This window comes from Hippocampus zosterae, chromosome 12, assembly GCF_025434085.1.
Source record: "Hippocampus zosterae strain Florida chromosome 12, ASM2543408v3, whole genome shotgun sequence".
In the NCBI taxonomy this organism is placed as follows: Eukaryota; Metazoa; Chordata; class Actinopteri; order Syngnathiformes; family Syngnathidae; genus Hippocampus; species Hippocampus zosterae.
The window spans coordinates 14570723-14585383 of record NC_067462.1 but is presented as its reverse complement, the minus strand read 5'-3'; the positions used below and the strand labels follow the sequence as shown (position 1 = coordinate 14585383).

Genomic DNA, 14661 nt, shown 5'->3' with positions numbered 1-14661 from the left:
TGAGCATTTTTTTCTTGTCAAAATTCGTTGTGCATGAAGAACGAGACTACAAAAAAAACGTTTGTCTAAATTATTATATATTTTTTTTCAGGCGCTCTGGGGAGCAAATCTGGAGTGTGTCTATCTTCCTGCTGTTTTTTCTCTTGCTTTATGGAATTCTGGGTGTGCAGATGTTTGGAACATTCAACCATCACTGTGTTACCAATGACACACAGAGAGGGTAAAATAACACGTTCTCCATAGTATTGATTTATTTTTTATATAAGGTGGCTAGAATTTTGTGCCAATCTAATACATCCAATTGAAGAATATAAAACGGTGGTCGATACAATAATGATCATACTCTGTTTGAAATGACACTAATACAGCTCCCAGTTTATGACAGTATTTATAGACGACATTTCATGTGTGTAAATGCAACGAACACACACAAATTAAACTCACTTGTGCAGTGGCGTAAGAATATGCTATCAAAGGTCGGCACAAGAAGGCAAGCCCACCTCGCTTATATAACATTGACTCGTTAACGTTGAACTCTCTTGCCACTGCTCTATTTCCGTGTTCAACTGTGAAATTGATCGCCTTAATTTTGAGCTCTGCGTTGTAAGCATGTTTCTAGAAAGGAGCCATTTTGGGGTTAACATATTACCGTAAAGACCATACACAAGGCGCATCGGATTTTAAGGCGCACTGTGAGCTTTTAAGAAAATGGAAGGCTTTTAGGTGTGTCCTTTAGTGCGGAAGATATGGTATGCTATATTGGCTGCACTTATTGGGGGGTATTGTGATTAATATTGCGATTGTGGAATATGAATTAAGCAGTAAAATCCTCCCGTGCCACGAAATCGTATTGAAAAAATCAAAACTGAAAAACAAAAATCTGCTGTCACGATTTCATCCCTCGAAACTTTTCAGAAACAGAAAATATTGAAATCGTTCAGAATAGTTCCTGTGGTGTGTGTTTTCATTGCTTTGACTGAGATGCCAAATGTTCCTGACAAAATCGAAATATTCCTGACAAAATTATACCGAGAGGTGATAATAGTTGTAAATATGCACTGTTTCAGTAAATAATACATTTGTTGAAAATGTTGAGACGATAATAAAATACAAAATATTTGTCCCGCAGTGGTCACATAATATTGTGTGTATTAACCGCAGGTAGCTATTTTTAATGTATTTTGGAAATGTAAGGTTTCACTTGTGAGACGTCGATCCCATAAATAGGGCCAATAGCTGTCTCTGTTGCTTTCTCCTATAGTACAACCTAAACAAATCACCTCTCGTTCTTTGGTGGTTGTATTGATCAGCATGTTCTCAGAGGTGTGGAACAACAACCCAATACCCATTGCACCTCATTATGCTGCACTACTGTTTAATTCAAATTAAAGCCCAATTAATTACAACATGATTAAAATGACATTGGTCGTAATGAGGATGTATATACAACTCTCCGGGGATGTGGAATCAGGGAGGTGTAATGCTCTTTCACATATACCATATTGTATTTACCATTAGCAGCAAGTGTTAAAATTAGTTGTCCTCCACCCTTTGAACGAACCTCATTCATCCTCACCATCTGGTTCGGTTTGTTTATTGAACATAAAACATATACAGTAATAATTTGACAGAAAATAAGGTAGATAAAATAGTAAAAAGAAAGAAATCAGTCTTCATGCAACACAGTTATTATGTTCTAGTCCTACCCCGTTATGTGTTTATAATCTAATAAATCATTTTTATATCAATCAGAAAAGAAAAAAAGTAAGAAGAAAGAAGTCTCCATTAAGGCTTGTACTTTACCCTTAACCGTGATATTTTTACAACTTTTGGTTTGTATCGGGATTATATACATCTACACCCTGGCACTCTTGTGTCAATTTTCTCTTGTATTCATAATGGATAATTCAATACAGTTCTCTATTTACAACTTAGTTCTGATTTATCATTATATTTAATGTTTAGAATTTATCATTTTAACTCTGATTGATGTAGGCTGTTTGTACAATTTTGTAAAATTTGTTTTTGAACTCAGCAAGCGATTTACTCATTTTCAGGTCCGTTTCGAAATTATTCCACAGATTAACACCTTTGATAGATACAATTCTTAGGTTGATGTTTGTTCTTGTTTTGAGTTTTTTGAATAAGTTGGTACCTCTTAAATCATAGCTGCTTTCTCGAATTTCGAAAAACTTCAGAATGTTTTGGCAGAGCAGCTTATTGTGTGCTTTGTACATGAATTGGGCGATTTTAAAGTCAACCAGGTCATAAAATGTCATCGTATTTAATATGATAAATAGTGGATTTATGGGTTCCGTATATTTTGATCTATTAATAATTTGAATTGCTTTTTTTTTGTAGTTTTAGAATAGGGAGTGTGTTTGTTTTGCAGGTATTTCCACACAGTAGGTCATATATGGTAATAATAATGAAGTGTATAATGTGTACAAAGGTCTTATTTAGCACTTCTTTGGTTTTGTAGAGGATCCCTACGGTTTTGGCTATTTTTCTTTTTACGTTATCGATATATGGCTTCCAACATTGTTTTGAGTCTATTACTAAACCGAGAAACTTGGTTTCATACGCTCTTTCTATCTCAGTTGAGTTTACCTTTATTTTAGCTTGATGTTTGATTGGTCTTGTGCCGAAAACAGATAACTTCAATTTTTTTTCAGGTTAAGTGACAATTTATTTCTGTCGAAACAGTTTTTTAATTTGTTTAATTCGGTTCTACGGTTGTCAGGAGCTGTTTCAGATTTATTCCAGAACAGTAGAAAGTTGTATAATCAGCAAATAGGACACATTTAAATTGCTTTGAGACCTTGCAGATATCATTTATAAATAAGATGGAAGTTTTGGACAAAGCATGAAGCAGTTAACAGTTAAGACACATCTGTTCTCTTCATCTATCTCCCCGTTTGTGCCGACGCACCCTCAGGACGCGTTGACCATTACATGCAAGAGAGAAACATCAGGACTCGCTCACATTTACACCTACCAACACGCCGATCTAAAAGCAGCGTGTCTGATGTGATCCACCCGTGCTCCCTCTCGGCCAAATCCACTGTGTGTTTTAAAATATGTCGCAGAGAACAGATGTGTCTTAACTGTTAACTGCTTCATGTCCTTGGCCAAAGTCATACGCTCCGCAGCTTTGCACATATATGGGATGTGATGGAAAACTGGGAATAATATACCAGAGGAGACGGATATGAGATGAAAAGGGTGGCGGATGTGTTCACAAAAAAAAAAAAAGGATCTTGTGGATGTCAGGATTTCTCCTTCTATTTGATTTCATGTAATGAATTGCACACAAAGGTATTACTAAAGGCTTATTTAAAACATAAAAAACAGAAAGGTCGACACAGACAATTCTGGTGAACCACCATCTAAACATTTGTTCCACACAGGTAATAAAGGAAATTGAGTTAACCTGTTCCAAAGTCGCTGTCGCTATCAAAAAGCGGTATTAAATGCGTTCAGAAGTTGCACATTAACAACTAAAGTGTAAAAATAAGCATTTTGTTTTTGACAAAATAAAAAAGTAAAACACTATTAAATCACTCTGAACTTGATTGATGTAACTTGTGCCTCAATCAATTTTATTACATGTTGAATTTCACATAAGAATAAAAATAAATTAACACTAAATTGTCAGTTACACAAGTATTACAGTTACAAATGATATACTGTATATAATATAATATAATATAATATAATATAATATAATATAATAAAGTTGATAATAACAATAATTCATCTCTTGAATAGATTTATATAATGACTCAAAGGTTTTGATGCATGCTGCTGTCATATTTATGAATGAAATACGATGACAACCACCACGCACATCTTCAGAGCTCAGAATCTGTCTACCTGCATGTCAATCAAATCCAGCAAAATCGTGTTACACCACCAGTGGCAAAACTTACCACCTGCTTTTAGGTTGTTGAAAGATTTTCAGTCACCTAACGTGTAGGTGCGTGGAAAACAAAATGCACTCGGTCCACCGTAACACGCAGCCTTGCAGTACATCCTACCAAATTCCCAAAATCCAGTATTTGTACAATCTTTGCGACATCCCAATTTTGAGGTGCAACTTTACTCAAGTTCATAACATATACAAAAAATGCTATTTCAATAATTTTGACACTTTTCCCTCGTTAATTGTCAAATGTTAGAGTGACCGATGTCGACCTTCCCACTTATTGCATGCGTGCATCAGTCTGGGTCATTGTAACCTCCTCCAACCATATGAAGTTGTTTTTGATATTGGTGTTTTTCATTTGCTTAGCAACGTGACATGGAATAGCTTGGCCATCCCAGACACCCACTGCTCCCCCGATGGTGAGGGCTACCAGTGTCCTCTGGGCTTCAAGTGTATGGACCTTGAAGAACTGGGCCTCAGCAGGCAGGAACTTGGCTACAGTGGCTTCAATGAGCTGGGTAAAATCATCAGTCATTTATTGGGATGAAAAAAAAAGGAATTGTCCTTGTAACCACCATATTTGTCCTTTTTTTTGTTTTTAGGAACAAGTATCTTTACTGTATATGAGGCTGCCTCTCAGGAGGGATGGGTGTTCCTAATGTACCGAGCAATTGATAGTTTCCCTCGCTGGCGCTCCTACTTCTATTTTATCACTCTAATTTTCTTTCTGGCATGGCTTGTGAAGGTTAGAGCTTTTTATAAATTTCTTTTTTTCTAGTCTGGAAATTAACTTTCATTTTCAATGGATTGTTCAAACATAAACGGTTGCGTTTGTCGTTAAAACAGAACGTGTTCATTGCTGTCATCATCGAGACCTTTGCTGAAATCAGGGTTCAATTTCAGCAAATGTGGGGGTCCAGGAGTAGCACCACATCCACAGCAACAACACAGGTATACATTTTAAAACAGTTGTGGAAAAAATGCACAAAAAGTGGTCTCACACTTAATGTTGTGTTGCTGTTCAGCCGTTTGCGATGACATTTTTTCTGCTTAAAGGGTTGCACGTTACGAATTATAATAATCATTGTATGTGGTATTTTTTGATTGTTCAAACCTTTTGCTGTTGAAAGCTGGAGGTTTTATTCATGCATTGAGATAAGTATGATCAAAACGAAATTTATTTAAAGTATGTATTTTTTACATTTGGACATATTTCATACATACCAAATGCCATTTTTTTCATACATCTTTTATGGTCCTATGTGGCCTCCCAGTCGCACTGATAAAAAATTGTGGCCCCCTTCATCATTTAAGTTTCCCATCTCTGCTCTAAATTGTCTATACAGGTGTGAATTTGAGTTTGAATATATCTGCCCTGCAGTTGGCTGGCAATCAATTCAGGCTGTACCCCGCATCATCATCACCACACACACATCATATCAGACCTTCTCAAACTGAGCCATGCCATATCAAATCAAATCGCAATACCACTGAATTTATCAAATCGTTCTACTTTAAAATCAAACCATCCTGGAATTTTATTGCACCTTAGGTATTATATATTATTTGAATGTTGTGCTTTGCTTTCACTCTTCTGTCTTTTATTTTATTTAGTGGTTTATTATTTGGGTGTGTGCCGCAGATGTTTCACGAAGATGCTGCTGGGGGATGGCAGCTTGTAGCCGTGGACGTCAACAAACCACATGGCCGAGCACCTGCCTGCCTCCAGGTGAACCCGCTAACACAATTTATTAGCTATCAATGCTGCCGTTAGTGGAATTATGTTCTTCCTTTTAAACGCGCATTTGCAACTCATGCTGTGATTCCTGTGGTTAATACAATGACACTCGGACATTAGAACCAGAATAAAACGTTTCCTTCACACGGGATCCCTGTACCATCAGGTATTGCGACCGTCAAGTTGTAAGCTTTTTGGCAATGTTTTACTTTTTGTTGTGAAGTCGATATTCTCCTCCATGTTCTGTCAGCATGGCACATTTATAACCAACACTGAAAACATGTTTTATTGCATTCTGTTTTAATGATCTGTTGGTCTGCTACTCAGCACTTTGTTCAATCTCTTTCCAAATCGAACCAGGTGGATGAATATAAAGTATAAGTATGCAAAATGTAAAGACCAACGCACTGACAAGCTCCTAATCTTTCAACGAATATCTCAGCGTTCTGCTAGTACTGCCTGCCGCATTTGTGTAAGAAATGGGATTGGCTGCCACATTTCACTTTTTATTGCCTTTCCTTTCTGTGCAACAATGATAAAATCATACGTATTACACTCCACTCTGCTTTTATGTAATGCTGGGCAAAACATATCTTGGAGACTTTCAACCTCAGGTTTCATATCAGTTTTTTCTTTGCTCCTGAATGCTATTATGCTATTATATATAGTGAATTTAAAAAAAAGTTAAGGTTGTTTTTTTTTTTTGGAAAGAAAAATCATTTCATTTTACTTTTATTTTTATTTGTAGGCTGCATTTATAACATAATGTGAGCAAAGCATTCACTGCACAAAATTCCCCTTGAAGAAGAAAAAGATTTTGACTGGCCCCACTAAGAAGTAGGAAAACCCACCAAATAGCAAGTTAAAACTGCTATAGATTAAATGATGGTCACAAGTGAAAATCCGCAATACAATTTTTCTTTATTCTAAAGAACGTAAGCAGCTATTTTACTGTTAAAATGTGCATGTTTGCCAGACTCATTTCAGGTTTCTATAGTGATGGAATTACAAATCTGTCAATATATCAACCAAGCAGAGTAGCGAAGTGAGAATTGAGAAGTGAGTGAAGTTTAACTGACATTAGTAGATTTGCAGTAATGATGCTACAGTGATGGAGGACTTTTAAATGACGCCTGCACAAGGCGGCACACATGTTGTTAGCCTCTTGGTCAGCGTGATCCAAATGGTGGTGCTTTTGCGATAAGCCATACACAGCTTGCAGCTGGACCTCTGTTGATAGCGGTGTAGGGCAAAAGGCTGGCTTCACGCTGCGAGAGACTGCCGATAGATTGTGCAGCCAAGAGAGAGAGGGTGAGCGTCAACACAAAAAATGGGTGAGGGAAGAATTTAAAAATAGAGGAATGTAGAGAGGAATAGGCAGTGTGTCTCCTCCAGAGCACCATCATCACTAGGAGGGAGGATTTAGATAGGGATAACCAGAGGGATAAACACGGCTGACTTCCCTCTGAGCCCTCTCCTCTATTAAATGGATCACCCGGAGCTAGGTTCTCTCAAGAGAATTTGGTGGGAAATCCGACAAAAAGTGAAGCTCTACACTAAAATGTCCCTGTTTTCAGCATCACTGTGCCTGTGTGGGCTCCTTGTAGATTCCCCTTGTAGCAATGCACTTCAGAACAATGGCGAGTCATGCCGCATAACACTGTGCAAATATGGCAGACATTGTGTGCTCGTTATACTCCGGTAGAACGCTGACGATGAACGCAGTCTGCTCCACGACAATGATTTGTGCAAGTTTTTCACCAGAGGAAACAACAGAAGTGGAGTTAATCTTTTCCGGATTTAAACTCTCACATTGTTCAGCAACTATTTAGTGCACATGTCATGTTTCACGTGACATTTCTGAACTGTCACAATAAGATTTTTCCACAACTACAAAACGAAATTAGTGTTTCTTTTGTAAAATCATGCTTTTTCTTTGGAGGATGAAATACACCTTGATCCTCCAAAAGTCATTGTGACTTCTGTTTGTTGCAATTTTTGTATAAATGATTGATATCGACGAGGTAGGGGCGATGTGGCCCAAAATTCAGATCACGGGATTACGTGACGTCACGATATACAATTAAGAGAAAACAGTATTTTTAATTAATAATAATGAAAGAAATGATCACTTCTGTATAGGTTGATTATACAACCCATGAGATAAACTAAATAGATCAAATAAATAAAGAATTAGGATTGGATTGTTTTCTTTGAGATGCTACTTTTCTATTTCATGTATACAGTACACTGTTGCTGCTGAAACACTGCAAATTTCTCTAGTGTGGGACTAATTGAGGTTCTTATATTTTAAATATTTTTTTATGGAACTGAGATGCATTTAATCTTAGTACCACATAAGTCGGGCCTTATGTGGTGACAACCTCAGCCTTTTACGGTCTTCATTGTCTTGGTTATTCTATATTATTTTCTCCCCGGTTCGACATTAAATTGCTTGATATTTTGCTGTTCAAAGTTATTTACTCTGTGCTGTAACATGGTTCCCGCCTGACCTATGCAACAAGCGCACCATATCACACAAGCACATATTTTGGTGTTTTTCGGCTTCATTTCGATCTGTCACTTTCGATAGCTTAGTGATAAGCATGGCTTTCCGTCTCTCTTTGTCTGCCGTTTGCCTTTGTGATAACTCTACTTACCCAAGTGGAGGCCATGATTAGGGTTTTGCTATATATATATATACAGCGTATACAAAGTAACCTTTTGCCTTTGCATCATGTTTAGCCAAGTGAGCTAATCAGCTGTAGCTCGGAAGAAGCGGAGGCTTCGCACCACAGCGTGCAACAAGCATCGCACACAGCGAGGTGATGCAGGCATATAGTTCGAGAATTTCTGTCACAGTTAGCAGTGCGCACAGAAGGGGGTACAAAGACATAATCAACATGCATTCCCGCTATTGGATGGTGCGATCCACAACTCGACCTTCAGGCAATACCTCGGATATGCCATCTATACTGTACACCCGGATTATCTCTTCTTCTTTCAAACCCTGGTCTAACTCGATCTATCGCTTATCTTTGTCACCCGTAACTAACAGCAGTGAAGCCTACTGAGCAGATAGGTCGGCTTGGAGGTCCAGACTGCATTGCCATCTGCATGGATGTGCAGGAGAAGCGAGGTGTGAGCTTGTGCTCTGCTCTGTCTGTCTCCAGAGTAATTGGCCATCAAATGATGCGAATGTTTCCGCGCTGGCAGATGGGCCTTACCCACACAGACACCGAACCCACCAGACTCTATTAAACAGCCTCAATGTACACATGAAGGCCTCCAGTCCGCGAGTCGACATTGCTTAGTCCATTTGGTTATGTTGTGAGTGCGTGTGCGTATGCGTGTGTGTGTGTGTGTGTGTGTGTGTGTGTGTGTGTGTGTGTGTGTGTGTGTGTGTGTGTGTGTCAAGTTGGGAGTGCAGGAGCAGTTGGAAATAACATGCAGTTGATTGACCACCTGCTCTTTTTGGAGGAAGCAGGACGTTCTCTCTTGAGGGGTAACAAAGCCAAATAGCCAATAGCGAGCACAGAGTGTCAATGTGTTGATCCTTCGGTTTCAGTTGTTTGTCAAGTGATAGAATATTTTTATCCAGAAATTTGTTCTCATATAAACCTCACTTTTCGCAACAACTAAAAACCTTGCTGGACAGATACAATATCATGTATGTTACGGGATGCGCTCAAGCTCTGCTTTGTTTGAATTTTAAAATAGTTGAGGGAAACAATACACATTGAAATCCATTCACACGAAGTGCACCGTTTCTATCACAAGACCTTTCAAGAATTTTCTTCCAGGGTCTGGTATCTACAGTAGTACTGAATGAAACCTTTATTAACTTTACTGGCAATTAATATTTTAACATTCACAGCTGTCATCCAAGTGTAGAATGAAAGCCAATACTGCACTGAAGTAAACTAAACTAAAGCTGCATCATACCATAAATGAATTAAGATACCGTATTTCCCGCACTAAAAGGCACACCTAAGCCTTCCATTTTCTTAAAAGCTCACAGTGCACCTTAAAATCCGATGCACCTTGTGTGTGGTCATTACTGTAATATGTCGACCCCAAAACGGCTCCTTGCTAGAGACATACTTACAACGGAGAGTTCAAACTTAAGTTTCACAGTTGAACATGGACCTAGAGCAGCGGCAAGAGACTTTAACGTTAACGAGCCAATGTTATAACTTGCTGTTCGTTAAGTGAATTGTGTCTCTGCTTTATTAAATAAGTTTTACTGACATCTGATCGTCGCTATATAAATCAGAGTGTAGTGTAGTGTTCTGTTGGCATTTCCTTGAGCGCCTCATAATCAAGTGCACCTTTTAGTGTGGAAAATATGGAATCTCTTTTCATGGGGTTGCATGCAAAAATTTCATTAGCATCTTTTTTTTTCATTTCATTCTAATGTATTTAAAGTACTGTAAATAATCTCACTATTTTCACCATTTAGCTTTGCATGTTTTCCCTCAAACTAGTGGCCTCACTGATAAGATGATCTTAATGAAGTGTCCTCGTCAACTACCGTATTTTCATGACTATTCGACGCACCGTACTAATGGCCGCAGTCTCATTAATGGGTGACATTTCTGTATTTTACACATACACAGGACGCACCGCACTAATGCCCGCAGTTTTACAGTGGTAAAACATACGCCAGCTTAAACATACGGCATGCATGCGCGCACTCTAACACGTTAGCTTGAAGCATACGGTAGCATGCCAAGACAAACAGATAAGCTAAAAACACATTTTTAAAAAGGCAACGAAAGCAGAACTGAGTTCGGGTGTATTTTATTTAGCCATCGTACAATGTTCTCACGTTTTTCGATCAATCATCACCCAGAAATCCATCAAAGTCCTCATCCTCTGTATCAGAAGCAGAGGACTGCACATCTCAGTTGTCATTGAATGCATCACATGCTAGTGTGAGTTGCTACGCATTGCCGAGCGGAAAGAAGGAGTAGCAACAGCAAAGTCAACATTTCTCTCGTGTGAAGCTTTCCCACATTTGAAAGTAAAGAACAGAGCGAAACATGGTGGCAGCGCGCGTGTGTGTAGAAAGAATTGAACAATTGTGCAAGTACCGTAATCCATCAAAAACGCCGCGTTCCCTCTCGTTGTTGCGTATTGTGGCGTAACTCGCCAAGCACTGCCTCTCACTCTTTGTAAAGTTGTGCTTGCCACCGATCATCCATTGTTCCCATGCCATTCGCAACTTTACTTTGAACGCCCGGTTGATGCCAATGTCCAGCGGTTGGAGTTCTTTAGTCAAGCCTCCGGGAATAACGGCAAGCTCAGAGTTCATTTGCTTGACTTGTTTTTTCACTGCTGCTGTGAGATGGGCACGCATGCCAAAAGCATAACCGGTGGCTTTGTTTGAACTGAGCTTCGTAGGCGTGTCTTTTTGTTGAATTTATTTTCAGGGGTTCTTAGAAACCAAAACCGGAGTTGTTTTGCAACAATGCACATTGCCACACTCTATACAAGTGTTGGTACTGGCTTGAGGCGTCCCTTTAGCGTCCACTTACACGCCCACCCTTCACCATTGGCGGACTAGCTTGCCTGTCCTCTCTCTCCCCCTCTCTCTCTCTCTCTCTCCCTCTCCATAAATGTATATATACACGCCCACCCTTCCCTGATTGGCCGACTTCTTTCCCGCCTGCCTGGCCACAGTCACTTCCGCCTTTTCTCTATATAAACAGCATGTCGGCTGTCAGTCAGATTTTGGAACTCAGCGCATATAAAGGACGCTCCGCACCATAAGGCGTCCTGTCCATTTTCGAGAAAATTTAAGACTTTTAATGGCGCCTTATAGTCGTGAAAATACGGTAATTAGCCTCCGATGCTCCATCATGTTATAATTACAATGCTGCATTGGTAGGATTACCTGAGCAAAAATTAACGTATACAGGCGAGTAAATGGTGATTGAAAGGTTTCAGTATCCTAGCTTTAGATCGCATCATCGAGAAAATGTAAATAAAGATGATGAAAGAGGAAATGAATTCTAGTGTTATCAAGAGTGACAATGAGAAAATGGAAAAAACAAAACCAAACAGTAGAGCATATCATAGCTGGGTGAATGTAAATATGTCAGTCTCGTCAGACAATGAGACTGGGCAGTACAAAGGTGAATGTGGACTGCAACACTAGGCAGCGGCAATGTATGTACTTTGAATCAATAATCTACAGGCCTATGCTAGCAATAGCGATTTATATTATATTGAAATAAGAGAACATTCGGAGGTTTTGTCCCACTTCGCTCGCAACCTTCCGTCATACATTTGTATTTGATCATAAATTTTACGCATAGATATTTCCTCAGATATATTGAAATACTTACCCTTGAATAAACATTTTATTAGATGAATACCTCACTTAGAGCGACAATCATAAAGCAGTAGTATCTTTTGAAAGGAAGTCTTTTTCATGCAGCTCTTGTATTCGATCCTATTACATTGTGGAGGGGCATCTAGTAGAGTGTCAGAGTATAGATAATTGAAGAGATGGATCAGGTGAAGCTGAGTCACTTAAAAAAAGTGTTGTGGGTTTTGGCGAGCAGTCTTGGTGGTTTAATGCTGCAAGTTTCACAATTGTCTCGAGTCAAGGCAGCAAAGAGCATTTGTTCACTTTGGCAGTGTGAGCGAACAGACGGAGTAGGAGGAAGAAGCCATCAGTCTGCATAAGCCCGCATCTGTGGCTGAAGCCGCGTGAAACGTTCCATGTATTACAGAGAAATCCTCTCGATGATTCCGTTATTAACAGTAAATTACATCAGGCTACGTTTTATGAACACAACAACGTTGTGGTATTGTATCCCAGTTCATGTCACACTGAGGGAGACGGCCGTTGGAGCAATGAATTAACAAAGCATAAATGCAGTGATGAACAAGCAACAAGCACCCACCTAATGTTTATGTTAATCTAAATAGATAACTAACCAGTTGAGCGCAATCCGTTGTGTGCGGCTGGTTGACTTCCTAATTGTGTTTAATGTATTGTCAAGCTTTGTTTACTTTACCAATAAAGTTTCACAGGGGTGTTAATATGCTTTTTTTCCACAATTTAAAGCAGTTTCCAGGTGTCCTAACATGTCTATGACATTCTTTCGTCAGAATACCCAAAGGACAAAACTTTATAGCAGACATCTTACCCTGTTTTTCTAGTCGCTTAAAATTTGTTTTGTCTCATGCAATTTATCCCCTGTTCAAACCAAAATACTCTAAGCTCCAGCTTCACTTGACATAAATTGTAATATACCTTCAATTCTGTTTAGATAATATTCCAAAAATAAGGTATACTTGTTGATGAATTTGTTGATTAAGGACATTACCGGTAGTCAAATGTTCATCCCTAATGAATACACCGTTAAGTAAATATCTCAACTAAATTGTAGCAAATATCACTATTTAGTTTTTGTTCGGATATCGGACATACTGTCAAATTAATTTGTAGTTAAAACTCAAACTGCCACCATAAAACCATTATTTACTCTGTAGGCAATGTTTTTAAAAATATAGAATAAAGATATATCAAATGCTATGCCAGTATAAACATACATTAATCACCGTTAACTCATTCACTCCCATAGACGTTTTTAAATGTCTTTTCAGACTTGGTCCAGAATTGGCTGGTACTGAATGAATTAAAAAAAAAAAACAACTACATGAAATCATAATAAAGTCACAATTTTCAACTTTTGAAGGCAGCAGCATAAGAACTCATCTTGAGTTTTGTGATGCTTCGAGAGAATGTATGTTCACCAAATCTATTACTTTGCTTCTCCACAATGACAATATGATTTATGGTACGCGTCACACGTTTCCTTGCTAGGGCCTATTGTACATTAAAAAAAAGAAAAATAATTCTCCACAAATTGGACATAACATGATCCAAGCGGAATTCATTACAAGCCTGCTGCACTGATATGATCAATATTGGTCAGGTGCACCACATTTACAACAGAAAATAAAGGCGGGATTCGGGATGACATAAAAAGGTCATCTAATGAGCTGGATGTGCCGACTACACCCCCCCCCCCCCCTAAAGGTTGCGATTGCACATTGCTCTCAAGTGAGAACCTCCAGGTCGCCTTAGTGGGGTGATTCTCCAAAGCTGACATCAAATATGAGCAGGGTCAATGCTTTGAGAGAATCAAAGTGTTTCATGCACTCAAGCAGGCTATTTCTGGTCCTTCTTTATTTCCTCTTTGGCTGCCTGCACACACACACACACACACACACACACACTCGTACTGTACATACACACATTATTTTCAGCCAAAAGACCCATGGGGAGAGCGTCTGGCTCCTGGAAATGTCAAACTGTTTTGTCATGTCCAATCTCAGTCAGCCTAGACTCTGTGTGAGTCTGTTTTATGGGGGGGGGGGGCGGGAGGTGGGGGGGAATAATCAGAGCAGTACTTATGTGACATAAATAGTGAATGGTGCAAATAATAGCTTTGCAGGTTTATCATTAATTCACTCAAACTCAGACATTTGGAAGCTTCTTTTGACAACCTTGACAGTTTTACAGCAATTCACAGAGAAAAAAACTATCACCAATGTTATTAGATAGATGTAGTATGAGTAACGTAAATATATATTTTTTCATTGCCATCACTGTGTCTCATTAGATTCAAAATTGTTTAAGTAGATTTGTACCCAATGTCATTGTACAAAATGTTATCCAATAGTGCTGCTTATTGGCACCCGTGGGTTCACCTCTGCACAGATTTTTTTTTGGGGGGGAGGTGGGGGCTGTTTTTTTATGGAAAACACTCTTTGGTAAAATATCCCTGTTTACAGTTTTTGGGGTTGCAAAACAACAACAACAAAAAATCAGTGCAGGATAATGGACTTATTTATGAACTTTTGCTACTCATGACCCTCTCTTGCGAGCGGTGGGGGTTCATTGTCGTCGCTTTCTGTGTGCTTGTAGACTCAGCTACAGTACCGTACACTTTTATTGTCACTCACCTGCTCA

General features: G+C 38.9%; 1 protein-coding gene across 2 annotated transcripts in view; it reads left to right on the top strand.

The window, feature by feature from the left end:
• The window catches only part of nalcn (sodium leak channel, non-selective), a 66861-nt gene that overhangs the window by 14786 nt on the left and 37414 nt on the right, over positions 1-14661 (top strand). For both annotated transcript variants that reach the window (XM_052082459.1, XM_052082458.1), the window contains 5 exons: positions 92-220; positions 4295-4446; positions 4531-4673; positions 4775-4879; positions 5571-5657. In XM_052082459.1, coding sequence (XP_051938419.1) covers positions 92-220; positions 4295-4446; positions 4531-4673; positions 4775-4879; positions 5571-5657 — 616 coding nt within the window. The remainder of the gene's footprint in view (positions 1-91; positions 221-4294; positions 4447-4530; positions 4674-4774; positions 4880-5570; positions 5658-14661) is intronic.